At 39.7% G+C, this 25,500-nt stretch overlaps 2 protein-coding genes across 6 annotated transcripts in view; both read left to right on the forward strand.

The window, feature by feature from the left end:
• LOC107687942 (protein numb homolog) overlaps positions 1 to 14,048 on the forward strand; it is a 79,913-nt gene extending 65,865 nt beyond the window's left edge. For 2 of the 3 annotated variants that reach the window (XM_016485433.1, XM_016485432.1), the window contains exons 3-9: positions 4,656 to 4,730; positions 5,808 to 5,948; positions 6,934 to 7,138; positions 7,635 to 7,940; positions 9,791 to 9,934; positions 10,797 to 10,943; positions 12,825 to 14,048. In XM_016485433.1, the coding sequence (XP_016340919.1) occupies positions 4,656 to 4,730; positions 5,808 to 5,948; positions 6,934 to 7,138; positions 7,635 to 7,940; positions 9,791 to 9,934; positions 10,797 to 10,943; positions 12,825 to 13,612 (1,806 nt within the window). In that variant the 3' untranslated portion in view covers positions 13,613 to 14,048. The remainder of the gene's footprint in view (positions 1 to 4,655; positions 4,731 to 5,807; positions 5,949 to 6,933; positions 7,139 to 7,634; positions 7,941 to 9,790; positions 9,935 to 10,796; positions 10,944 to 12,824) is intronic. The other variant, XM_016485434.1, reaches the window with a different exon arrangement.
• Positions 14,049 to 17,052: 3,004 nt separating this feature from the next.
• The window catches only part of LOC107687943 (exonuclease 3'-5' domain-containing protein 2-like), an 11,796-nt gene continuing 3,348 nt past the window's right edge, over positions 17,053 to 25,500 (forward strand). The window contains exons 1-8 of one of the 3 annotated variants that reach the window (XM_016485435.1): positions 17,053 to 17,139; positions 18,692 to 19,068; positions 19,150 to 19,406; positions 20,143 to 20,269; positions 20,994 to 21,292; positions 21,493 to 21,599; positions 22,484 to 22,619; positions 22,715 to 23,080. In XM_016485435.1, coding sequence (XP_016340921.1) covers positions 18,721 to 19,068; positions 19,150 to 19,406; positions 20,143 to 20,269; positions 20,994 to 21,292; positions 21,493 to 21,599; positions 22,484 to 22,619; positions 22,715 to 23,080 — 1,640 coding nt within the window. In that variant the 5' untranslated portion in view covers positions 17,053 to 17,139; positions 18,692 to 18,720. The remainder of the gene's footprint in view (positions 17,140 to 18,691; positions 19,069 to 19,149; positions 19,407 to 20,142; positions 20,270 to 20,993; positions 21,293 to 21,492; positions 21,600 to 22,483; positions 22,620 to 22,714; positions 23,081 to 25,500) is intronic. The other 2 variants (XM_016485438.1, XM_016485436.1) reach the window with 2 other exon arrangements.

Here is a 25,500-nt window from a genome sequence, read left to right on the forward strand (position 1 = left end):
AATGCAGGCTGATTCTGAGAGAAAGAAGAGCAACAGGATATTTCGGTTTCTTTCCTCTAGTCTTCCCTGTTTCTCTTTACCTACAGCTCCTGTATTTCTATTTGTCTACAGTCAGTTCTTTCCACCCTGCTCAAGATGTCTAGCATCAGTGGCAGTTATTACCCATGAAACCCCCGTCCTCCTCCATCTGTTTGCATATGTACTGAAGTGAATGCATTATGATGTTTTCTTTTTCTAAGCAGGTTTGTTGACATGAGCCATTAAGAGCATCTCGATCCTCTCTGACCCCTTAAACCTCTTTTCTAACCCAATGAGCATCGCTTTCCTTCTACTGCTGTGTATGAGCTTACACGTGTGGAAACAGACAGTAACTTTAACTCGTAACATGTAACCTCCACCTCTTTCTGTGCCTTAACTGAAGATGTGGGTTTAGTAAATAATGGCTTTGCTGGTCATGATTACTTGAACTGAAACCCAAACCTCAGTTAAGGGACGTGAAGCCAGGGTAGATGAGAGGAAGTGAGTCTCAGGCTTGGTGAACGGTGCACTTCTTGTTTTACAAAGGCCACATCCACACTGTAAGGTTTAGGGAATGACGACGCATTTCTGCAGTTATCATTCCACATGTATATGAAATACAGCAATCAGACTTCCCCACACACACACAATGGTTGACATAACCGCTGCAGCGCTTTGGAGTCACGTAGCTGTAAACAAGAAACATGATGTGGGCGGGTTGTGAATTCAGTAGTAGATTGCGTCATCATACCCATAAATAACCAAACACTATGTGTACACTCTTAAAAAGAAAGGTCTTCGGAGCAAGAAGTACCATTTTTGGTTCCCCAAATAACCTTTGAGCGAACAGTTCTTTTCGCTCCAAGAACTTTTCGTTTTTTAGAGGCAAGAATGTTTTTAAAATCTAAAGAACTTTTTTTTTTTTTTTTTACTATAAAGAACATTTTGTGGAATGGAAAGATTCCATGGATGTTACAATTTCTTCACGGAACCATCAATACTAAAGAACCTTTATTTTGAAGAGTGTACAGAATGGATTGCTTTTTATCTGCAGTGTGTGTCAGGCTACGTTTACATGACAACGATGTAGTCAAAAACGGAAAAGATTTTCCCTTGCGTTTTTAAAAAGTTTCACGTATACACGACAGCGTTTTCAAAACGATTCGCGTTTACACACATCCGCGAAAATGGCCAAAAACGCTGTATTACGTATGCCAGGCCAGTAGTTGGCGCTGTCACCTTGTTAGTAAACAGTACCTGGGGCTGGGTGTATATGATGCGTCTCCGCTGTTGGTTGTATTATTGGTGAAGTAAATCCACACTTTGCTGAAGAAGCGTTAGCAATCTCTTGAGCAGCAACAACTGTACCATGTACTCCGCCATTGTTGTGTATGTTTGTTGACGCTTGCCTTTAAAATCGACACGTACTGCGCATGTCTACATACCTAACACGCACTACACACGCACATGACGTCACCATTTTCAAAGATTCCCGTTTTGGGTGTTTACATGGAGACGATAACGGTGGCGTTTTCAAAAACTTGCACTTTGAAACCCGTTTTCAAAAATATGCGTTTTCAGTCCCCAAAACGCCGTTGTCGTGTAAACGAACAGGCAAAACGCATGAAAAGTTTCCCGTTTTTGGCTGAAAACATTTTCGTGTAAACGGCCCCTCAGTGTTACTTTAGTATCATTGAAAAAATCTAATAGTTTGAAATTAGTTTTTAATTAACATTTTTTTGTTGAAGCTTTTTAAAGTTTTTTTTAATTAAATGAAAATGAGAAATGTTGCTTTTTTTATTTTAGTTCAGCTAACGTTTATTTCCTTTCAAGTAACACAAAGGTTTTTTTTTTTTAATGGCTTAAGCTTAAGTTGACTATAATAAGCCTGGTGTGTTTGTGGCTGAAGAGAGATTTTGAAATCCTCACACTCTTTCTCTCTCAGCTGGGGTGTGTGCTTGTAGTGAACCCCGGATCCAAGATCAGTTCTTTCCTCGTGACTCTTTTGATGCCATGTGAGGTCATCTGAACCAATCCTAATAAACTGCTGCCATCACTAACATCATAACATGATTCATTTAAAAGAATAGCTCACCCAAAAATCTAATTCTGCCATGATTTACTCACCCTCGCCAAAACATTTTATTGCCTTTTTCTTACATGAAACACAAAAGAGGATATTTAGTAGAGTGTTCAGGCCGCTCTTTTCCATACAAAGAAAGTAAACAGAGACAGAAGCTGTTGAGCTCAGAAAAAGAAAACAGAAAAAGCACCATGAAGGTAATGTGTGACATGTAGTGCTGCACGATAATGGTCAAACTAATCATGATCATTTTGTTGGAAAATTATAAGCGCTAATTACGATTTTTAGAAATTTCTTTTAGCATCTCATTAGAATTATTGCACTTTCACGTGAGCATGAATCAAGAAAATGTTAACTCGTATCGCAGGGTTTTCTGATTGATTATATTCGACAAATACATTAACACGCTCTCTACATTATAAAATCTGGTAAAACCATAAGAAGCTCCTCAAAAGCTAAAAACGTGCAATTCCAAATATTAATTACAATAATTCCCAAATGATGTTCATGTTTTTCTACAATCAGCCATAGACATTGACGTAAATCATACTCGGCACTATTCATGATAATTAATAGAGGTTAGAATATTTGTTTATTGCTAGATTAATCAACTGATCAAAAAATAATCAATAACTTAATCGACTGAACAAAAAAAAACTGTTGCAGCCTTATGAGTTGCATGGTCTACTTTTATGATTTCTCATTTTTGTAGCTAAGCAGCATCCATCTACTTTTATTGAATGGAAAAGAGCAGCGTACACATTTTGCCTAACATCTGTTAAAGCATCGTATGCGTTTGGAGCAACATGAGGAGAGTAAATGAGTGATTATTCATTATGGGTGAGCTATTCCTTCAAGAGTAGTGAAGTAATCAAACTCACATAGTGGAGTAATAATACTAGAACTGTAACAGAACCAATAACATCGACACACGTATCGGTGAGTCTGACGGCTGATTGGTGAGCTAGAGGTGTGATCTCCCCCTCCTCTCCTCTCCATACTTCACCACTTTGTCATTCCTAACCATCAAAACCCCTCAAACCAGAGTCCGTCCTTACACGCACTCACAGGACATTGTGTCTGAGTTCATTTGTAACCCTCTCCTGCCTTTTCCTCCCACCAACATCCCCTTACCAACCTCCATTCCAGGACAGAAAGTTCTTCAAGGGCTTCTTTGCAAAAGTAAGTTCTGCTGTGTGCATTTACGTACCGTCCAGAAAATGCTCTATGCAAGTACATGAACTCGAGCGCTTCTAGCTACTGAAGCTTGATTTTCTGTCTTTGCTTCGGTCCTCGGTTTATAATCATAATGCCAAATCATGAAGCATTCAGTGTAGCTGCAAGGGCGCTATACCATGACTATATGTAATGATAACTCGTACTGTATACAAAGTGTAGGCACATGTCACAGCAATCCGCAGCTGGTTTAATTTCACATCTAGAGGGCGCTGTTACACTGTGCAACTTGCAGTCATTGTTTATTTAACCAGTTTTCTATGAAGGTAAAATGACGTCAAAAAGATTTGCATACGCAGGGTAAGAGTTGTGGAAGTGTACATAAGACTGTAAGCGTAAATTAAATTTGCATGCGCAAGAGAAGCTTTGTAAAGGTGTAAATCGTGTTTCAAGCGCAAGAAAAAAATATTTGCAGCATTTTACTGTTACTCGTAAGTGTAATTCATGTATTGTGAAACTGCAGCTTCATGCTAACGCAAAATAAATATGATCTGCATGCTTCTGACTTCCATTTTTCCGCGCTTACACTTTTGGCACGTTTTTTTCGCCAAAAGACGGTCAAAAGCACTGCTTTACGCTTACAGTCTTATGTACACTTCCACAAATATTACCCTGCGTATGCAAATCTTTTTGACGTCATTCTACCTTCATAGTTTTCCACACTTTGCCAATTCATCTGTAAAATCAGTATATTGGTCAACCTCTGCTCTTGAGTCCTGAGATCTGGTACCCCGCCACAGCTATAAAGCATTGAATGTTAAGTGTGCGCAATGGGATTGCACGATTGCGATGCATTGCCCAAGCATTCAGATGTGCATTTGTGTGCTTGCATAGAGTAAGTTTGTGAGTGTGTACACTTCTTCCCCCTACTGATAGATTAGTTTGCTCCTAAAAGAAGAGTGTGTGCAAAAGGGCAAATTGAGTTTCAGAACTCATATTTTCGTCTTTCATGTAACGAAAGCGCGTGAGTGTGTGTATGTGAGAAACAGCTAAATTCTGCACTTAGGTAAGTGTGAACACTCAAAGCTCCCCGAATCAGGATGTGTGTTTGTTTGAGTGGTTCACTTCTACTGTTTCTTTCTTTCTCGCGTTATACGACATGCAGCCTTCTCCTAACACTGCTGTAACCTTCTCAAAACTCACTGTTTTTAACTGTTCTCTATTTTCAGGTGTTGTTGATAGATGAAAGTGCATTTGTGTGAAAGTCGAAGAGGGTGAAGGGCCTCAACGAGGGGAACTTATGGGAAAATCAACTCTCTTTTTGTGCGTCTCTTTTCCCGTCCGTCTCTCACTGTGTGTGTTGTGTGTGTCCACACAGGTGGGTAAGAAGGCCGTGCGAGCGGTGCTCTGGGTGTCTGCGGATGGCCTGAGGGTCGTAGATGACAAGACAAAGGTACTGAAGGACTCTGAACTGATCCACCAGATAACCACAGTACTGATACATACAGCACAGTAGATCATAATGAAGGGTTCGCTGTTGACCATTTAAAAAACGTGCACTTAAAGTGAATTCAGATGAAAATGTTGTCATTTACTTACATCCGTGACCTTCTTCAGTGGAATGATCGCTGTCTGATTCATAATAACACTATGTTCGACGTCAAGATCTTTAGTAAATGGCTTTAGAAGACTTTGAATATCGTGTGTGAATCATACTGACCACATTCATGATGCTTTTTTAATGCTCTTGCGTCACTGAAAGCTTCAGTCCCATTCATTGCAAATGCATAGAAAAGAGCATCTCTTCCAAGTGTCTTTTTTTGTTCATGAAAGAGGTTTGGATCAGCATGCGGTGCAGGTGGATGAATCAGTGCTGGTATACTCATGCACAATTGTCATGTTCAGTGTTTTCTGCCACCTGCTGGTGAGAGTCAGTTATTGCTCATCGGTGCATGAAGGCCTGCTGGATTTTGGTCTGGCAGGTGGTCCACTTAGCTGCGTATGAATGCTGCTGAATTTTTCAAAATGTGCAAGCTTTTACTGATGCAGATCTTCTCAAATTCGTAATTAAAATAGTTTATAAATCTGTTGTTAACAAATCTCTGATGTGCAGTTTTCCACCAAAAACATTTGAATGTTATTCACAGCCAATCACAATTTTAGTATCATTTATTTTCTTGCTCTATAAAAATTAGTATTATTATTGTCATTATTATTATAATTAAATACTCTTTTCATATTCTCAGGACAGTAGTATAATTACTTTAGTAATATATTTATTTTTAGAATTTAATAATATAAAAATAATACTTCAATCCACATTTTAAAGCTGACAAGTAAACATTTTATCAGTTTTTGCCCCCAGACTCTTGTAGGGGTTTGCATTTTGTCTCTTTTTTCACCTTTTCTTCTCCTTTTGAATACAACATGACTACAGATGAGTTGATGTATGATTGTACACTGAAACACTGTTTTGTGAAAATATAAATTACAGTTGGAATGACATGCATTTTGCCTGTTTTGTTACCAGGATCTCATTCTGGACCAGACGATAGAGAAGGTGTCCTTCTGTGCACCGGATCGTAATTTTGAGCACGCCTTCTCCTACATCTGCAGAGACGGGACCACGCGCCGCTGGATCTGCCACTGCTTCATGGCCATCAAGGACTCTGTGAGATGCTCAGATCTGTCATACACTCTCATGGACACACTGTGGTCCTGCAGTGGAGAGGCTTATGGCCTTATTTTTTCTTATTTGCCTCTGTATATCCTCCTGAAAACCAGAAAAAAAGCTTTGTGAATTTGGTATTCATGTCCATCAAGGACTCTGTGAGATGCTCAGATCTGTCATACACTCTCATGGACACACTGTGGTCCTGCAGTGGAGAGGCTTATGGCCTTATTTTTTCTTATTTGCCTCTGTATATCCTCCTGAAAACCAGAAAAAAAGCTTTGTGAATTTGGTATTTTTTCATGTCATTAGGTTGTTTAGAGCGTAAGGAAAAAATTGAAAAATAACATTTTTATTTTTATTAATAAAATAACATTTTATTCATATGTTATGCTATGTCCTCTATAGAGGACACCAGGACTAAATTTTTTTTTTTAAATCACCAATCAATTTTTAGGTTTCAGGATTTGGTGTTGTTTCCAAACACTGGGAAAAAATATGTATATGAGCCAAAATGAGTTTAAATATATTGCCTTATCATAGGGCTGGACAATAATTAAATATCAATATGTATCGCGATATAATTCTTTTCAATAACGGTGATATGATTTTTAAACACATTTCCGATATTTCGATATACATTACCAGTGTTTCCATGAGGTGTCAAGACTTGGCAAATTAATTTTTCATAAGTTTGTGTGCACAGACATCTGTTGTGGGCGTTCTTGGCAGTTTTTACAAGGCTTTTTTAAATAGTGTTCATATCGATATCGGAATTATATCGTATCGACCGAAATTAAGAAATATATCGTGATATAAATTTTGGCCATATCGTCCAGCCCTACCTTATCAGATATATGATTTACTCAATGCTGTGAAAATGTATAATATTTGATATAACAAAATTAAACCCACCAGCCTTCATTTCATATGAAGGAAGACTTTGACTATGTTTTGTATTTGTAATGGTTGGTGTTGGTCTCAGGGCGAGCGTCTGAGCCATGCGGTGGGCTGTGCGTTTGCTGCGTGTCTGGAGCGCAAACAGAAGAGGGAGAAAGAGTGCGGGGTCACAGCCACTTTCGATGCCAACCGCACCACTTTCACACGGGAGGGATCCTTCCGCGTCACCACAGCCACGGAGCAGGCCGAGCGAGAGGAGGTCATGAAACAACTGCAGGATGCCAAGAAAGGTGTGTGTGAGAGAGATTTCATACAGTGCCCTCGAATAGTTCAAAAGTCCAAAGAAAACTCTGAATGTCGTCGTGTTAGATATGGGGTTTATATGTGACCCTGGACCACAAAACCAATCATAAGGGTACATTTTTCGAAATTGAGATTTATGCATCATCTGAAAGCTGAATAAATAATCTTTCCATTGATGTTTTGTGCTCCAGGGTCACATATGGGTTTTATTAAAAAAATAAATAAATAAAATATATATGTATATATATATATATATATATATATATATAATTCTTTTAAATTGTAATATTTTACAATATTACTGTATTGTTGATCAATTAAATCCAGGCTTGGTGAGCTTAAGAGACTACTTTCAAAAACCATTAACTCTAAAAACATTAACATTAAAAAAATCTTTCTGACCCAAAACTTGAGTCCAGTCACAAGTAACATGCGTTTTGATGGTCACTGCGTGAGACGGTCTAACCCTTCCTCTGTCAGCAGACTCTGAGGGTGTGTTGGGCAGCTCCTCTGTCAGCGTGTCTAATCCTGTGGTCACCCTCGCTGGACCCAATGGCTCGTCATCCTCCCCTCCTCTGCCCATGGCCACACTGGCCCCTCAGGAAGCCAATCCTCACGCCATCCCGCGACGCCACGCCACTGTGGATGCTATCGCGCGCCAGGGCTCGTTCAGGGGCTTCCCTGCACTCAGTCAGAAGACCTCTCCCTTCAAACGGCAGATGTCGCTGCGCATGAACGAGCTGCCCTCCACCGTGCAGCGCAAGTCAGACTTCCCCATCAAAAACACTGGTGAGGCTTTTCAGTCTGGCATTACATCCTCTTTTGAAAAGCTCTCTGGTTTTTACTGTTCCAGAGTTGCAAATTTAATTGTTTGGTCTTTTTTTCTTATTTTATGTCAGTATAGATCTATATTGTAGGGCTGGATATTGACACACATTTCACGTCTGTGCATCTCTCAGCAGCGTTCAGCAGCAGCGTCTACTAATAGCGAATCTTTAAGTTAAACTCCTTCATGAACCTCGCTACTGAGAAATGTCATGTAGCTTTTCAGCTGCGAAACTATTTTACTGATAAATTTGCGGTGCAGCACTGACAAGAAGTTTCTGTTTGCGTCTCCGCGTGTGTGCGCGAGTGCGTGTCTGCACTGTGTGTGCGTTTGTGAGAGAGACTGGGAGAAAGAAAGCGTGATTTCCGTAGCCTACATAAAAAAGGTGGAAGACATGGAAATAGTTTGTCATTTTTTACCCTATTGTTTGTTATATTTATTTGCTCAATGTCTTATGGGGTTTTTGGTTCTCTTACTGTTGTAGATAGCCCAAAGTATAACAAAAATATTATATATCTCTTCATTGTGTTTGGGCCCCCCCTGGAAGAGCGAACACAGGCACGTGCCTAGAATGCCTATGCGTAAATCCGGCCCTGTTAGACGGCAATCGGAAGTTATTACAAACACTCAATGGTGGTTTAAAGTGAGTTTTGAGTAAAAGCGGAATATAAATCTTATTTATTGTCTTATGTAGCATGATGCTACAGTGTGCATGAATGGTCACGTAACACGCGCTTTCGGTCGTGTAGTATGAACGGACATCTGCATATGATCGGAACTCCACGCAGCTCCCGCGCTACTCTCCATTGGAAATGAATGACCGGTCTGTCGCTTGTCGTTTGTCGGAGATAGTGGAAAGCCGGCTTGAAACGCAGTGGAAACGCCAGTATGACAAGGATCGTTTTCATTTTAAAACATAAACGCACCAGTGTAAATGTAGCCTTACATCTAAGGGGGCTGGGACGCATTCACATTACAGCCTCACGTGTGCGCCACATCTCTGAGTGTAACCGGTGTTAACTAGTAGGTGTGTTCGACTTGACGTGGACTGACTGTGCAGAGTGATCGGTGTATTCCAGTACCACGAGAGCTAAAGAGAGAAGACTTTTTTTTATAATAAATATTACAACTTTAAAAGAATGCAAGTTTTTAATGATATAATTATGTGTCTACAATTATTTTTTTGAAATATATTCGTTCGAATGCTAGCTGTAGCAAAAACATTGTTTACAAGCTGTTTATTTGACATCTTTCGGTGGTTGAAACACTGATTAAGTGATTACATGAGACATGATACATTTCAGTAAGTTGTTCTGTTTATTTCAACAGCTTCTGATGTTCATTCATGTTTATTTCATGCTATAACTAGTAGTAAAGAGAAAGAGATGATCTCCAACTTGTACTGAGGTACTACAGTGATCTGTCATTCCACATTGTTTGAGTTTAATAATAAAACATAAAAATTGACAGAAATTTAAAGTTAAGACTTCGTTTCCTATCAAAAGTTGTGAAGTACAGCGCTTATTGTGATCATTGGATGGTAAGTGCCCTACAAATGTTTGGTGACATTTTGTTCATGCATCAACTAAAACAGCACAGACTAAAAGATTGATTCTTGGTATGTAAGAGCCGATATCAGTTAATCAAAATGAGAATTGATCAAAACTGAGAAAAATCAGCCCTACTATATTAGATGTCCTCCTCTCTTTCTCCTTCCCTTTTTGTACCTAAAACTTAAACACCTTCAGAGCACCAGAGTTTCCTGCAGCAGATGTAAATAGTGAATATTGTCCTGTGTATTTGTGGTTGTCAGTGCCGGAGGTGGAGGGTGAGGGCGACAGCATCAGCTCTCTGTGCACTCAGATCACATCCACCTTCAGTGGGCCTCCAGAGGACCCGTTCTCCTCCGCACCGATGCCCAAACCCGCCTCCTCACCGCAGTCACCCTCTGCTCCAGGTCAGCTACACCCTCACACTCTCAGTAGTTTGCAAAGGCGTAGATGTTTGTGTTATGACTTGCACCACTAGCCATTTTTACTAGTTAGCTGGTCAGTGTTTACCTAATGTAAAAGACTCAATACACACAGCATCTGTATCAGAATGAATGTAAACATGCTTTTTTTTTTTTATTAGAACTTGATATATATTACCATTCAAAAGTTTGATTTATTTCAAAACTTTTGATGTTTTTAAAAGAAGGCTCTTATGCTCACCAAGGCTGCATTTATTGAATCAAAAACACAGTAAAACAGTAAAATTTTGAAATATTACTACAATTTAAAATGACTGTCTGTTTGAATATATGTTAAAATGGAATTGATTACTGTGATCAAAGCTGAATTTTCAGCATCATTACTCCAGTCTTCAGTGTCACATGATCCTTCAGAAATCATTCTGATGCTGATTTGCTGCTCAAGAAACGTTTATTATTATTATCATCAATGTTGAAAACAGTTGTGCTGCTTCATAATTTTGTGGAAAGCATGATACATACAGTACACAAACTCATTGACAACTAGCTAGTAAATTTGTCAGCCATCTCCATTACTAATACAAAGCTTATGTTGTATATATTGATGACAGAGAAATTTTCCTCCTGCTGTCACCATACTTAGAATAAGCACAACTAAAATCATGTGATTCCAGACTAGTCATTACAGACCCAGAACCCTGATTAGCGGCAGAACTAATCTAATCGTCTTTGCAACCCCTAATGCTTGTGTGTGTGTGTGTGTGTGTGTGTGTGTGTGTGTGTGTGTGTGTGTGTGTGTGTGTGTAGTCAGAGGTCTCTAATCTTCACGTCCTGTCTGCTGCTGTAGTTAATGGTGCAGTTCCTGCCTTCCCGCCGCCTAGTGTCACTGTAACTACTGCAGCTAACTCACCCGTGCTGCTGCCCCCGCTGCCTGTCCGAGAGACTAACCCCTGGGCCAAGACCCCAAACACAGCCCCCACCACAGCACACATAGGTAAGAGCTGGGCTTCCTACCACAGGAAGTGCTGACCATGCAGAATAGTTGCTGAGAAACTAATTTTGGTTGTAATGTAAGGCTATACCACTGTGAGCAGCTGTTGCATCAAACTGCTTTTCAGTGACTTTACAAGTGTAAGCATGCATCAGAATTGCTTTATTTTCGATGCTGATTGTAGTTGGCAACTAAGCAGACAGTCATGGTCATAGTCTATTTATGCTGTAGGGTCATTCCGTGTCAACTCAACCAGAGGTCCCCGGCTCAAATTTTAGATTTTGTCCATTTTTTTTCTGAAGAAAGATAAACATGTATGGTGATGAAAGCCAAAATATTAAATGTTGTTGATGTGTATTTACGGAGTAATCCACATTTAATCCACATACCTACATTTGGTTATTGACCATTGAAAATGGGTAAAATTAAAAAAATTGGACATGGAGTCAACCATATAGGGCCGTATAAATAAGATTTCAAAAAGATTTCAAAAGGAAAGATTATTTAGAATGAGAATCTAGAAGGATGCTAAAATATCATGAATACTTTGAGTTACAGGCATGTAAACTTTAGAAAAAGAATATTTATGGCACTCAGATAGAAATATTCAGATAGAAAATCAAGAGACATTTCTAGTTTCAACATTATATGTTCTTTAGATATTCATCTTTTTTTAAAAAGTATCAGCTGTATGCAAAATGACCCACATTTGGTTTTTGAAAATTGCATTAAGATCTTCATATCTCTGGGAATGAATCATTGAGGGCCTTTAAAATGAAGATACCAAACGGAAAGTTTGTTAAGAACCTAAAATCTAATATCTAAAAGGATATTAAGATCCTAGAAAAGCATTTTTTGCAGTATACCTCTTGAGTTACAGTCATGCAAACTTGAGGCAAAAAGCACAAGTAGTGCTTTTTGCCATTTTTTAAGCGTCAATGTTGGCATATAATGAAACAAAAGATTTCTAAAATCAACAGATTTTACTAATAGACCTACCAATTAGGGCTGGGCGGTATATCGAGTTTGTACGATATATCGATATTTTTTTAATAAGCAATACCGTTTATATCGATATACAGTAGTTTGATACGAGCGCATCTGAAAATATAGCGGAGGACACAGACTGAGCTGCTGCGGAGAAAGTGCATAATCCAATTTGTTCTAAACATGTGACAAGCTTCATATTAAGGCCTTTAAAAACTGGTAAGACATTATTTATTATAGTTTCGTTTGGCATATTAATTTAAGCAGCTCGGCGGCCCGTCATATGCTCTGACAGAAAGGCTGCGTGTGCCGATGACACAGACACTAGGCTTCTTGCGCTGTTTAATGTGTTTGAGATGTGATGTCTTCCTGAATGCATAACTTACATTTCACAGGTATATTCTCCATCTGTAAATGTTAGAAAGCCATGGAAATATTTCCATTTTTCTGTCAGAAGTGCATGAGCCTTCTGCTTTGGGATTCTCCGCTAAACGTCTCCGCTAGACTTCAGTGAACGCGCGCCAAACAGACAGCTCAATTAAATAGGAGCGCAATAATTCTGACTAAAATATACATTTCGCTGAAATATTTGTAGTTGGACAATAAATGTGACATGTAGAATTTTAAACAGTTTGGACACCCCTGCTCTAAACCAAGAGGCCTCAACTCTGAACCTTGAGATCCTGTTTAGCTCCAACCCTAATCAAACACACCTGAACAAGCTAATCAAGATCTTCAGGATTACTACAAAGTTGCAGGTAGGTGTGTTTAATCCAGGTTGGAGCTAAGCTCTGCAGGAAGGTAGATCTCGAGGTCCAGAGTTGAGGATCCCTGCTCTAAACTGTTTACCAGAATAAATGGGATGCTTACCAAAACTCTTCTTCTTGTGTCCTGTAGGGAGCGAGTGGCCAAATCCTGCACCCGCAGTAGGAGCCCTACCCACCGTCAATGCAAATCTTTCTACACTTGCCTCCTCTCACAAACGTACGGCATCGGAAGCCGACCGCTGGCTGGAGGAGGTGACCAAGTCTGTGCGAGCCCACCAACCCGCAGCCATCACGAGAACCAACACGCCTCCCACTCAGCAGCCCTTCCCCGCCCTAGCCCCCACCCCTATGGCACCTGGCCCTTCTGCACCCTTCATGCCAGGCATCCCTCCATCTGCGGTCCCTACCGTACCCCCACGCCAGCCGGCTTTCCACGCTCAGGCGCCAGCATCCTTCCCAGTGTCCAATGGAATCCCATTTGTGCAACCAACCTTTCCGGTGGTTGGCATTACACCTTCGCAGATGGTGGCCAACGTGTTCGGTTCTGCCACGCAAACTCAGCCCATCCCGGTACCTGTTCAAGTGCCCCAGGCGCAGCTCCAGTCTTCACCCTTCTCCACACCACCAACAGGCCAGTTTGACACCCAGGCGGTGTGCAGCCCCTTCGGCAAACCACTCCTACCTCCGGTGACAAACGCCACAGTGCTGCAGCCACCGAAAGTCAATGCCACATTTAATGGGGCTAACAGCTGGGCGGCAGTGTCGTCACCTGCGCAGTCTGTGGCAGTGCAGCAACAGGCCGATGCCTTCGAGGCCCAGTGGGCCGCACTGGAGATCCGCTCGCAGCAACGCACCGCTCCATCACCCACAAACCCCTTCTCCACCGAGCTCCATAAGACGTTTGAGATCCAACTCTAAAGACACACAGTGCACACAAAGCGATGCTGAAGGACAATGCGATGGACATTCATGGAGAGATGACTATAGAGGGAACGACCCCGCAAACCACTTCAGCTCCATATCTCCATCTTTCGATTTCTTTGTCTGTTCGTCCGTGTCTGGTTTTGGCTTGTGACATGAACAAATGGAGACAAGGGGGTTAATGAAGGTGCCCCCCAGAAACGAAGCGAGTACAACTTTTGGCATTTATGGCGCATTTATGTCCAAGATGAATTAGAGTGACAAGATGATGGTAAAAGGAATCTTTAGATGCTCTAACGTTGACCCTGTATTGTTCAGTACTCCCTCGACCCCGACTAACCCTTCTCACAGCGCCCCCTAGCAGGCTGGATGACTGCTCCCTACCTGAAGGACGAGGCACTTCACAGACCTTCCGGGTTCACGAGGTTCTTGTAGAACTATATATATATATATATATATATATATATATACAGTATATAGGCATGAAAGGACGGTTTTCATTTCTCGTCTCTATTCAGTTTTAGTCTTCTGGCCACCATGCATAGTTTGGATGTTCATCTTTTGTAAATAGATAATCCATATGGACCCAGACTGGGTTCGAGGATCTTTAAATCACACAGGTCCCAGACAATGTTATCTGTCTTTCATGCTGTCATTTTAACCTTATTTTTTGTACTATAATATGAGTACTTTGATTTCTATTGCCTACATATCGTTATCATTTTTTAGCAAATTTTTTATGAATTTTAACACTATTGACAGTGTCATCTGTCAAGCCACTTTTATTTTATTTCGATAAGAAGATTCTCATTTTAGCACAAGCACTGTACCAATCGATCATTTGGCCACTTACGGTTGATGTGACATCAGTCTGTGGCGTTAGTGAGCTATGATGTTCACTGTCTTGAAATTACCTGTGTTTCCAACTCTACAATGATTGCAGTGAATTTTTTTCCCTGCTTTTCATGCAATCCCATCAACCCTTTTGTTTTATCAGACGTAAAGATGATCGGTCCTGTTTTTAGGTTTTGATTTCATTTTGTAAGTATTGCATTGTATTATTCCAATTCTTTATGGAAAATTTAAATCTAAAAGATTGAATAAAACGTTGGTGGTAGAGGAAAGCGGTTCTGTGTGCTTCTGTTCCACATACAGTATTCATGATTTTCTGTGTGTTCTTGTATCTAACGTCTGTGATTGTTTTGCAACATCGTAAGATGTTTGGCCCATGAACTCCAAGGAGAGAATGCCAAAATCTTTATTTTTATGCATTAAGTATATTTTAAATAGCTTTGAAATTTAACTGAAGAGCTGTAAATAATCTTTCCAAAGGTGCAGGCTTATTTTGTGTGCATACAGGAACAGAGCATATATATATAGGCGTGAAGGGATGGTTTTCATTTCTCGTCTCTATTCAGTTTTAGTCTTCTGGCCACCATGCATAGTTTGGATGTTCATCTTTTGTAAATAGATAATCCATTTGTACCCAGACCGGGTTTGAGGGTCTTTAAATCACACAGGTCCCAGACAATGTTATCTTTCATGCTGCCATTTTAACCTTTTTTTTTTTTTTTTTGTCTGTGGCGTTAGTGAGCTATGATGTTCACTGTCTTGAAATTACCTGTGTTTCCAACTCTACAATGATTGCAGTGAATTTTTTTCCCTGCTTTTCATGCAATCCCATCAACCCTTTTGTTTTATCAGACGTAAAGATGATCGGTCCTGTTTTTAGGTTTTGATTTCATTTTGTAAGTATTGCATTGTATTATTCCAATTCTTTATGGAAAATTTAAATCTAAAAGATTGAATAAAACGTTGGTGGTAGAGGAAAGCGGTTCTGTGTGCTTCTGTTCCACATACAGTATTCATGATTTTCTGTGTGTTCTTGTATCTAACGTCTGTGATTGTTTTGCAACATCGTAAGATGTTTGGCCCATGAACTCCAAGCTCTTGCGTGCTCAAGGATCTCACAGTCAGCTCAAAGGAGGCAAAAGAGATGCTGCAGCCTTCTGAAACATCATCTTGAAAAATGTTTGATTTGTGAATTATTCTATTGTATGATTTAATGTATTTCACTTGCACTTGCACGGGACGGCAGCATAGTTTGGGACCGGGACTGTTACAATATCAATATGCCTGCATATGAAATGGGTAAAGGGAGGGACTTAATGAATTAATTATCTATAATTGGTCAGGTATGATGAGTTGGAATAATAATTATTCTGTTTTCTGTTGTGTATTTTCAGTTTAATGACTATTCAATTTTTTCCAGTGTCATTATTCGGATGTAAATTATTGTTCAGCACTGCTGAAGCAGGCATGCCTGTGTGGTACCTGGTACTTTTAGCAGCTTTTAATAAAAAAATAAAAACATTTTAAAGAGGTTGCTGGTCCAAACATCTAGTTTCAAAGCAGGTGGTAATCCTTGGCATCAGGGTTATTATCGTGAACTAAAAATAAATAAATTGAATACTTGAAATCATTTTAATATTAACATATAAAATGTGTATTTTTAGTTTTTCTAAGTTTATAATCTCTAATTGTTGTTTTTTTTTTAACTTGAGGTAACTAAAACAGAAATGAACATTAATAATAACTATATATACAAAAACAGAAACTAATAAAAATAAAATGAAAAACTGGAAATATAAAAATAAAATCTAAATCAAATGATCAAAAACTATGACAGTATATCAGTGATACTAAAATGTAATTAGGTTTTAAATTCGGCTTAACTGATGATTTGTGTTTCTGGAGAACAAATGTGACTGCAGCACAAAAGCAGTCATAAGTAGCAAAACAATACATTGTATGGGTCGAAATGATCGATTTTTCTTTTATGCCAAAAATCATTAGGATATTAAGTAAAGATCATGTTCCATGAAGATATTTAGTAAATTTCCTACCATACATATATCAAAACGTAATTTTTGATTAGTAATATGCATTGCTAAGGACTTACTTTGGACAACTTTAAAGATGATTTTCTCAATATTTCGATTTTTTTGCACCCTCATATTCCAGATTTTCAAATCCTATCCTAACAAACCATACATCAACGAAAATACATCCATACGATACATCTTATTTATTCAGCTTTCAGATGATGTATAAATCTCAGTTTCAAAAAATTGACTGGTGCAGGGTCACAAATACTTTAATGTTCAATTCTTCAACAGATATTTAAATAACAAAACATTCACACCAAATGCTCTTTTCTGAAACCTTTTTTGAGGTTCCCACCTAATGTGTAAAACATCTAGAAGCGTGACAGTAATGAGAACTGTGCTTGATTTTCCGAAAATAATTTCGAAATGCAAAATAATAATGTTCATAAAACTTTGTTGACAGTCGGTGTAGTTGCGCGCCTGCGACAGAGGTGTCGCTGTGGCGCGAATGCTTCCTGCGAGCGCTGATGACATAAAGCCGCAGAAGAAGACGCGCTGCAGCTGTTCACCATAAGCGTGTGTGAGAGTGTCTCCAGTAGTCTTCACTCGTAACTCTGACATCTTTTGAGGTTTCAGGTGCGTATATCTACAGCAACACTCACACGAGAATGACATGTTCGATAGGGATTCGTTTAGATGTGCGGGTCCTAGCAGTCCGTCAGAATGAAGTACTGCATCTCTGACACAAACACACTGCGACTAAAGTGGTTGATTGGTGTAATTAGATGATTTATTTCTGAACTCACCACGAACTCTTCATCAAAGTGATGTTGTTTCAGTTTTGTTTGAGTTGTATCCGTTTTGAAATAGTGGTCGTACACATGTTTTCACGAAAGCACAGTAGATTTCTGAATATATATAATATTTTGAGAAATATATTACTTGTTTGAATAAAGCTTACAGTTGGTTTTACTCGAAACGACAGAAGCGTTGTCAATGTATGTTCATCGCCTCAGTAGTAGCTTTGGTTTCTGTCACAATGTCACAGTCATTACAATAAAACTGCTGTAACTTGGTGTTAACCAAGTGCTGTTAACAGAAACCGGAAGTAAAATGACAGATTCTGACACTTTTTCGCACCATTTTCAGCATCAAATGATATAAACGAGGCTTGAAGAAAAAAATGCCACCAAAATTCAAGTTGTTTTTTTGTTCTTTTTTAAATTTATGATTTAGACGTGAGCAAGAGTGATGTTTTTCTGAATATCAGCACAATTGTGAATGTTTATTGATTTAAAAAACGAGTGTCACAAGAAGTTAATATTGAGTGAGTTAAATTGTAGATGCAACATTGTCTGTTTTTGCTCAATTTCGCAAGTGATTGTAGTTCTAAACAATTCCACAACAGAACGGTTTCACATCTCCAAGCAACAAGCAGGAGCTTTTCATTACTGAATGAATCCAGTTGAGACCGATTTCACCGATTGAATTTGATTAAATTTAAGAATTTGTCATAAAAGATGGTGCATGCATTTAATAAGTTTAGACAATTACTCCTATAAAGGTTAAATGGCCCCCAGACATCAATGTAAGGGGACAGTTATCACCAGCACATACCACTTTAGTCTTCAGTGTCACGTGATCCTTCAGAAATCATTCTAATATGCTGATTTGCTGCTCTAGAAACATTCCTGTTTATTATCTGCTTGATGTTTTTGTAGAAACTGTGATGCACTACTAAATAAGTTTGGGATAAATGATAAAAAAAAAAAAAAGAATGAATACTTTAATTCAGCAAGGACACATTAAATTGATCAAAAGTGACAATAAAGACGTTTATGATGTTTTGAAAGATTTCTATTTCCACGTCTTTTAAACGTTCTATTCGTCAAGGAATCCTGAAAAATAAAGTGCATCACAGTTTCTGCAAATATATGAAGCAGCACAACTGTTTTCAACATTGATAAGAAATGTTTCTTAAGCGGCAAGTCAGCATATGAGAATGATTTCTGAAGGATCATGTGACTGAGTAATGATGCTGAAAATTACAGGAATAAATTGCATTTAAAAAAATATACAGTAAACGGTTATTTAAAATGGCAATAATAGTTCACAAATTACTGTATTTTCATCAAATAAACCCAACCTCGATGAGCAAAGCATTTTAATAATGCGTATTAATTTTCAGTTTCAGAGGCAGTCGGTGCAGCTGCAGTGATGTCCAAGCCGAGCACGTTCACCGCGGCTCTGGCCACTATGTTAGGAGCCACTCTCGGCGGCCTGTTCCTGTGGCGCAGCATCCGCACACAGAAGAGAAAGGCCCTCAAGGGCCCCGCTTCAGCTGAGCCCATACAAGCCCAGCTAGAAGCGGACGTCACGCTCTCACAGCCAGCAAGAAAAGAGCCGCAAACCCAGAAGCTTCTGCGTGCGCATTCGCTGTTAGAGGTGCCTCCCGTGATCGTCAGCTCGCCAGAAGAGTGGGAGACGCTCTGGCCTGATTTCCAGACGGACCTGTCTGTCTATCCGGTTCTGGGATTGGACTGTGAATGGGTAAAAAGCATGCGTGTAAGCATGGCTCTGTATGTGGCTCAGTTTAAACATTGCATTCGTAGCGGCAGCACTAGACGATGTTGTCTGCTTTCACAGGTGTCTGTCAAAGGCAAGGCCTCGGCGGTCTCCTTACTCCAGCTGGCGACGTTCTCCGGCCGCTGTGTGCTGGTCAGACTGCTGACGTTTCGTAATGCACAGCTTCCTCTCCCTGAGGGTCTCGTCGGGGTCCTCTCTGACCCCCGTGTGCTGAAGGTCGGGGTGGGATGTTATGAGGATGGGAAACGGCTGACTCATGATCATGGTCTGACTCTGAGTTGCACCGTGGACCTGCGCTACCTGGCCCTCAGACAGAGGTAATGCCCCAGTTTGATCCAAGACTTCATAGTCAAGTTTTAAATGTTACTATCTATTAGAGCTGCACAGTTTATCGAAATAAACCCAGTAGAGCTGCACTATTATTCGTTAAAAGATCGCAGTCTCGATTCAAACACACACAATCTAATTTCTAAATGACAACGATTCGCCCGTGTCTATTAAACCTTTGCAAAAGTCATAACGAAACATTAAAATCAACTACGCAGTATTATTTCTGTCTTACAGTCACAGAAATACTGAGATGAAAGTTTGAATATAAAGATTGTCTGTGGTAGCGATCAATTCAAGTTAAAAACAGGCGCTTCAGATAATGTTTGTCAATTGCATTGTTTTGCCAATGTATCAATAAATGATCAAATCAAGACACATTTGCATACAATATAGATTGTTTCAGAACAGCTCACGTTAAAGGAAAATAAATGTTAATTCTGTAAAATTCAGGAATTATGAAACTAATAAAATTTCATCTGAAAAGCAGCTCTACAGAAGAATAGTGTCATTACTCTGCACAATTTAGTTCAGTGTTGATTGAATTCAGTTCAATAACACTGTCATTGGTGTCATTATCAGCTCAGTCAGTTCTGAATTTGTTCAAGTGAATAAGGTGGATAGTTATAGTTGCTACCAGGTGTCTCTAAATGTCATAAACTCAAACCTCAGTAAGACTTTAAAGCACTTGTGGTGTGACCTGAGGTGATCTGGATTGTGTTGAAGGCAAGCGGTGCTGAATAACGGCTTGAGTCTGAAGTCTCTGGCTGCAGATCTGCTACACGTCACGCTGGACAAATCTCTGGAGCTGCGCTGCAGTGACTGGGAGGCGGATGTGTTGACCCAAGAACAGGTGAGGAGGAGATCCTCTGATGGAGCTTCAGATTTATAGCAGTATCTTTCCATTTGACGGTATTCAGAAAGGGTCACAGCTTGGCTCATTTCAGGTCATTTTTGACCGGGAACACCAAGAGTTTAACTTTTTTTGTTGTTGTTGTTTAATGTTATAGCTTACTGAAGTAGTAATAACACAGTTATGCAAATATGCAATCCTATGATTTAGGATTTTAGGTTATTTATACACTGTATGACCAATACAGTATTGCCCAGTATTGGCCTTTCCCATTCACAAGGTGTGACTTTTTGACCACTTCATTTATCAAATGAATTTTTTCATTCAGATTGCATATCTAAAAAAAGTTACAAGTGAGTTTTGAACCGCTCAAATTGAGGAAACCATTTTTATTATTACTAAAAAAAACAAAAATGAAATTGTAAAAAATTACTAATAAGCTAATAAGCGTACATTTTTCAAAATGTTTTCCAATCAAACAGTTGTTCCTGTCACGTAGTTTTAAAAAGTAAAATACATAATGAATCTAGTTAAAAATAAGGCATGCAGTTAAATCTTGGTGCTTTTAATATTTGCACAACAAAATCATTGTGATATTCACTGTTGATTTGAATTTTATATTGTCAGCAATGCCTTACAAATATTCTGTAATACCCAGCTGGAATAGACTGTGTAGTGAAACTGTGTCAGTACACTAAACTCTCTGTCATACTGTATCCACCAGATGGTCTATGCAGCACATGATGCCCAGATCTCTGTTGCCCTGTTTTTTCACCTGCTGGGGATGAACAAAGAGCCCCGGCTCCCCGCTGAGGGTGAAAGCGTGTTTGTCCAGCTGGCATCATGCTGCCAGGGGCTGGTGGACGTGCCCTTCAGGGTGCGCTATAACGGAGAGGGGGAAGAAGGGGAGAGAAGGAGGCGAAGTCGAAAGTCCACCGTGGAGAGTCCCGAGTCTGGAGACCAGCAAGTTCCAGACCCGCGGCGGAACAAACGCAAACCACTGGGTGTTGGTTACTCGGCCAGGTAAAGAAGAAGGTGTTTGAGTCACGATGAAAATATATCTTATTAAAGATAATAAAATACATGACTAATCTTTCAAGAAATCTCTTGCACAAAGTATTAAAATTAGACATGCTTTGGATATTCGGATCAAATTTGACATGCTTTGGATATTCGGATCTGAACTCCTTTGTGTGACTGTTGTGCTGTTTGTCTTGATTCAGGAAATCACCCCTTTATGATAACTGTTTCCTTCATGCTCCCGATGGCCAGCCGCTCTGCACATGTGACAAGAAGAAAGCCAAATGGTACCTGGAAAAGGGTATAGGAGGTACACAACGACTTCATATTGCTGACCAAATTAGGAAATTTTCAACGCGCATTTTAAATGCATTTTTCCTCTTGCTGTGCAGTGCATGTGTGAATGTTACAAAGCTGTTTACTTTAAGTTCATGATGCAGTCTAACTTGGATCACGTGTGCCTTAATAACCAATCACATTACAGCCTTGACGTCATTGAGTTGTGCGACACTCAGTCGCCGTTTACGGATACCATAGGAATTAATGGGAAATGCCGTAAGCTGAATCCCACCTGTCGCAAAAAGTCAGTGACTTCTCTAATAAAATGGGATTTTTTTCGTGGTAAACTCTAAAAAATTGTTCAATCCAAAAGTATTGTTTAGTGTAAAACATGTTGAAGATTAGCAGATAGGCTGTCGATTCATTAAATTGAAGAGCTGTTTCCTCTAAAAAGCTGTTTATTCAGCGTAGTGAAGCCTCTCCTCCATTGACATCCATTCAATAAAAAACGGCCTCTGGTCTCCTTTCCCACGTACTGCCAGACCGGAAACATTAGCTTTAGCCATTACGCTTTTTTTGGCTAATGGTTGCAGGCTTGCCTTCTAGTGGCTTTGGTAGCTGCGCACTGCATCATCTTCTTGTTGGACAGGTGTCAGCGTTAAGGCGCAATACTGACACCTGGGAGGTCAACCAGGTACTGGTGCTTGTCGTGTTATCATAAGAGTCCTGTTCATTTTAAATATTGTAGCTATCGCCAATACCGTTATATTGTCACACACCAAATGAACACGATGGCGATATTTCATGCTTTGAATATCACGATTATCGTCAATAACGGAATACTGCGACACCCCTACTTTGAATAATATCAAATATAACAATTGCAAGTAAAATATGATCTGTACATAATCTCAGAATTGGTCAGCGACGATCCCTTCGTTGTCCGGCTGCTGTTTGAGCCGTCAGGCCGTCCAGACTCCCAGAAGGACTACTACCTCACAGCCAAAGAGAACGTGTGCGTGGTGTGCGGGAAAGCCGACTCTTACATCAGGTGTGTCTCGATCCTGCCATTTATTTGAGTTTGTTTGCAAAGTGGGACTCGCCAAACTAAGTCATCTCCACTACTGTCTTTCCACGTTAACCTAGGAAGAACATTGTCCCACACGAGTACAGGCGCCACTTCCCGGCTGAGATGAAGGACCACAACTCGCACGACATCCTGTTGCTGTGCACTTCCTGTCACGCGGCCTCAAACGTGCACGACGGGGTCCTGAAGCAGCGGCTGGCCGAGGAGCACTCCGCTCCGCAGGGCTGCGAGGAGGGCATTCGGCTGCTTGAGGACGCAGACCGCAGGCGGGTGCGATCGGCTGCAAGGGCTCTCCTCAGCGCCAGCAGCGGGATGCCCCAGTCCAGGAAGGAGGAGCTCCTGTCAGTCATCCAGAGCTTCTTCTGCAACGGACAGCAGGAGGTCACGCAAGAGATGCTTCAGAGAGCTGCCGCGCTGGAGACCAGGTAGCTTATTTTGACCAAAAGCCCCCATGTAGACAGGAAGGGGCTGACAGAGATGTGAACCAAAGGAGTGACAACCGCATTTAAATGTGGGAGTGAGTCCCATAAATTATCGTTCCATGTGTGTACGGAACAGCAGTCTCTCCCGCATTTGTAACCATAGCAACATTTTGTCATCTTGCGGGAGTGAATAAAAATTTAGCCGTTTGTCATGTGCCATTTTTTGTTGGCTCTTTTTGTCTGTCGAATTAAACTAAACTACCACTGATAGACGTGCTACGTTTTGTTCGGGAGGCTGCTTTTGAAAACACTGTCTTGCAGTGTTGCCATGTCCTCATATTTACAAGAGCTTTTAAGCATGTTGTTTGGCCTTATCTCATAAAGACTTTATGGAGTTAATAATGTGGTCTGTCGCGGATATGAGAGATGATTTTTTTTTTTTTGGTGTTATAAAACAAAGCATTTGGGTGTTTTAGTGTTTTTTGTTTTCTATGAAGATCTGGCAACACTGACACTTTACCGCAGGGCTCATGAGCACAGCTAGCCCCGTGTCAAAATGTACTAAGTTAAGACTTCTTTCACTTATTTTCTTGCATCTCGCATACAGATGAAGACACATTTCTGATGTACGTTCAAATACGTCATTAACAACTAGTTGTTCAGTTCAGTTCCGTACACACTGCGTAGAATTTCTGTAAATGCGGTTGTCACTACCAGTATTTTTCGGGAGTTAATGCGGTTGTCACTCCTGTATTTTAGTGAATTATGTGTGTACAGAACGCGATTAAGGAGTAAAAGGTGAACTGACAACCGAATTTAACTGCAGTGTGTACGTGGCCTATAACTATTATTATTATATCACATAAAGTATAGGTATAGTTGCAAGTACGGTGCACTATTTACCCAACAACTGATTGGTGATGTCAACTAGTGTATTTAATATTTATGGTTGTTGCATTTAGGGCTGTGCGATATTTTTGAAACAGTCTCTATGTTCTGGGGTTTTGACGATAAGAATAATTAGACAATATTTTGCTGAGTGTGTTTTTGTGCTGCTATTTGTGGTTTAGGCCTTTCTGACTGTCCGCTTTTCATATTCTTATTCTTCATGGCCAATATTTGCCACCTTAAATTGATTTCCAGAGGATTTTTACCTTTTATAAAGGGCAGGTATTTTTTTTTTCTAAATGTATCTAATATTAGGGATGTAACGATGAACCGCGAGCCGGTTGAAAATCGATTCAAATATGTGATGATTCAAATCGGTTGAGATGCCAAACAAATCGCGATACAATTGGAGTAGGAGTTTATATGAATGTATAATGATATAGTGTTTCCTGGGTTACTGCTGTAAACGAAAGCAGAGCTGCGCTTATGAACTCTACTTTAATATGCATCATTCGGAGGCAAGATGAAAGAAAAATACCACATAAACCTTTCTAAAGACAGTCAGTTCTTACGTGGTATTTTCATTTCATCTTGTTACATCCCTATCTAATATGGAATCTAATATCATCCTTTAAGTCAAATTCTCATGTTTAATTATTAAATTTAATTAGAATAATGAGACACTGTAGGCATTTATATATATTTGCATTACAACTGCAAATAATGATGAGATTAATAAAAAAAATGTTTTAAATATTTGACATATATTGAAATATAAAAATTGCTTTTGAAATGAAAACTACCAGTAGGTGGCAGCAAATTACTGTCTTAATTAGGGCTGTCGCGATTCGTCGATTTTATTCGACTATTCGATTTTTACAAATCCTCGACTTCATTTTGCTCGCGTCGACTAACCGGCAAAATACCGGAAGTGGCGCATTTCACGGACGAGAATCCATAAAACACATTATTAGACTGTTTCGCAAGGCTGCATGATATATTAAACCCATTTAAAAATCATAATTAAGCATAATTTTGAATTCACAAACGCTACGGTTTAATTAAATAATTATATGCGATGCAGTTCTACTACATTATATGCGCTTTAATTATTTACATGCGTGTAGATTAAGTACGTGGCTCCGTTCACAGTAGTTCCACAGGAACTGTTATCATTTACATGTGTGGAGCGTCTCAAACTGCATCTCTGAATGTTGTTGTGAGTTTGGGTTTATTATAACGTTCATCTGGGAACGCAACATGCGCCATTTCATCAGATTTGTAAGTTAAATAATTGATAAATCTACGCAAACTCAGGAGAATACATCGCGGTTTCAAAATAAAAGCTCAAACCCTCACTGAGTTTACAGGTTTTGATGTCCACATATTCATTAAATTACAGTGGCTATAGCATTTCTGTCCTAAAGAAATGGCCAAATATTAAAGATTAAGTGGACATTTGAATGAAATGGTGCTTCGTAAATATTAAACAAGTATTAGATCACACAGTAATGTGTAAAAACAATCGTCAGGCC

Source organism: Sinocyclocheilus anshuiensis, unplaced genomic scaffold, assembly GCF_001515605.1.
Source record: "Sinocyclocheilus anshuiensis isolate Anshui unplaced genomic scaffold, SAMN03320099.WGS_v1.1 scaffold421, whole genome shotgun sequence".
In the NCBI taxonomy this organism is placed as follows: Eukaryota; Metazoa; Chordata; class Actinopteri; order Cypriniformes; family Cyprinidae; genus Sinocyclocheilus; species Sinocyclocheilus anshuiensis.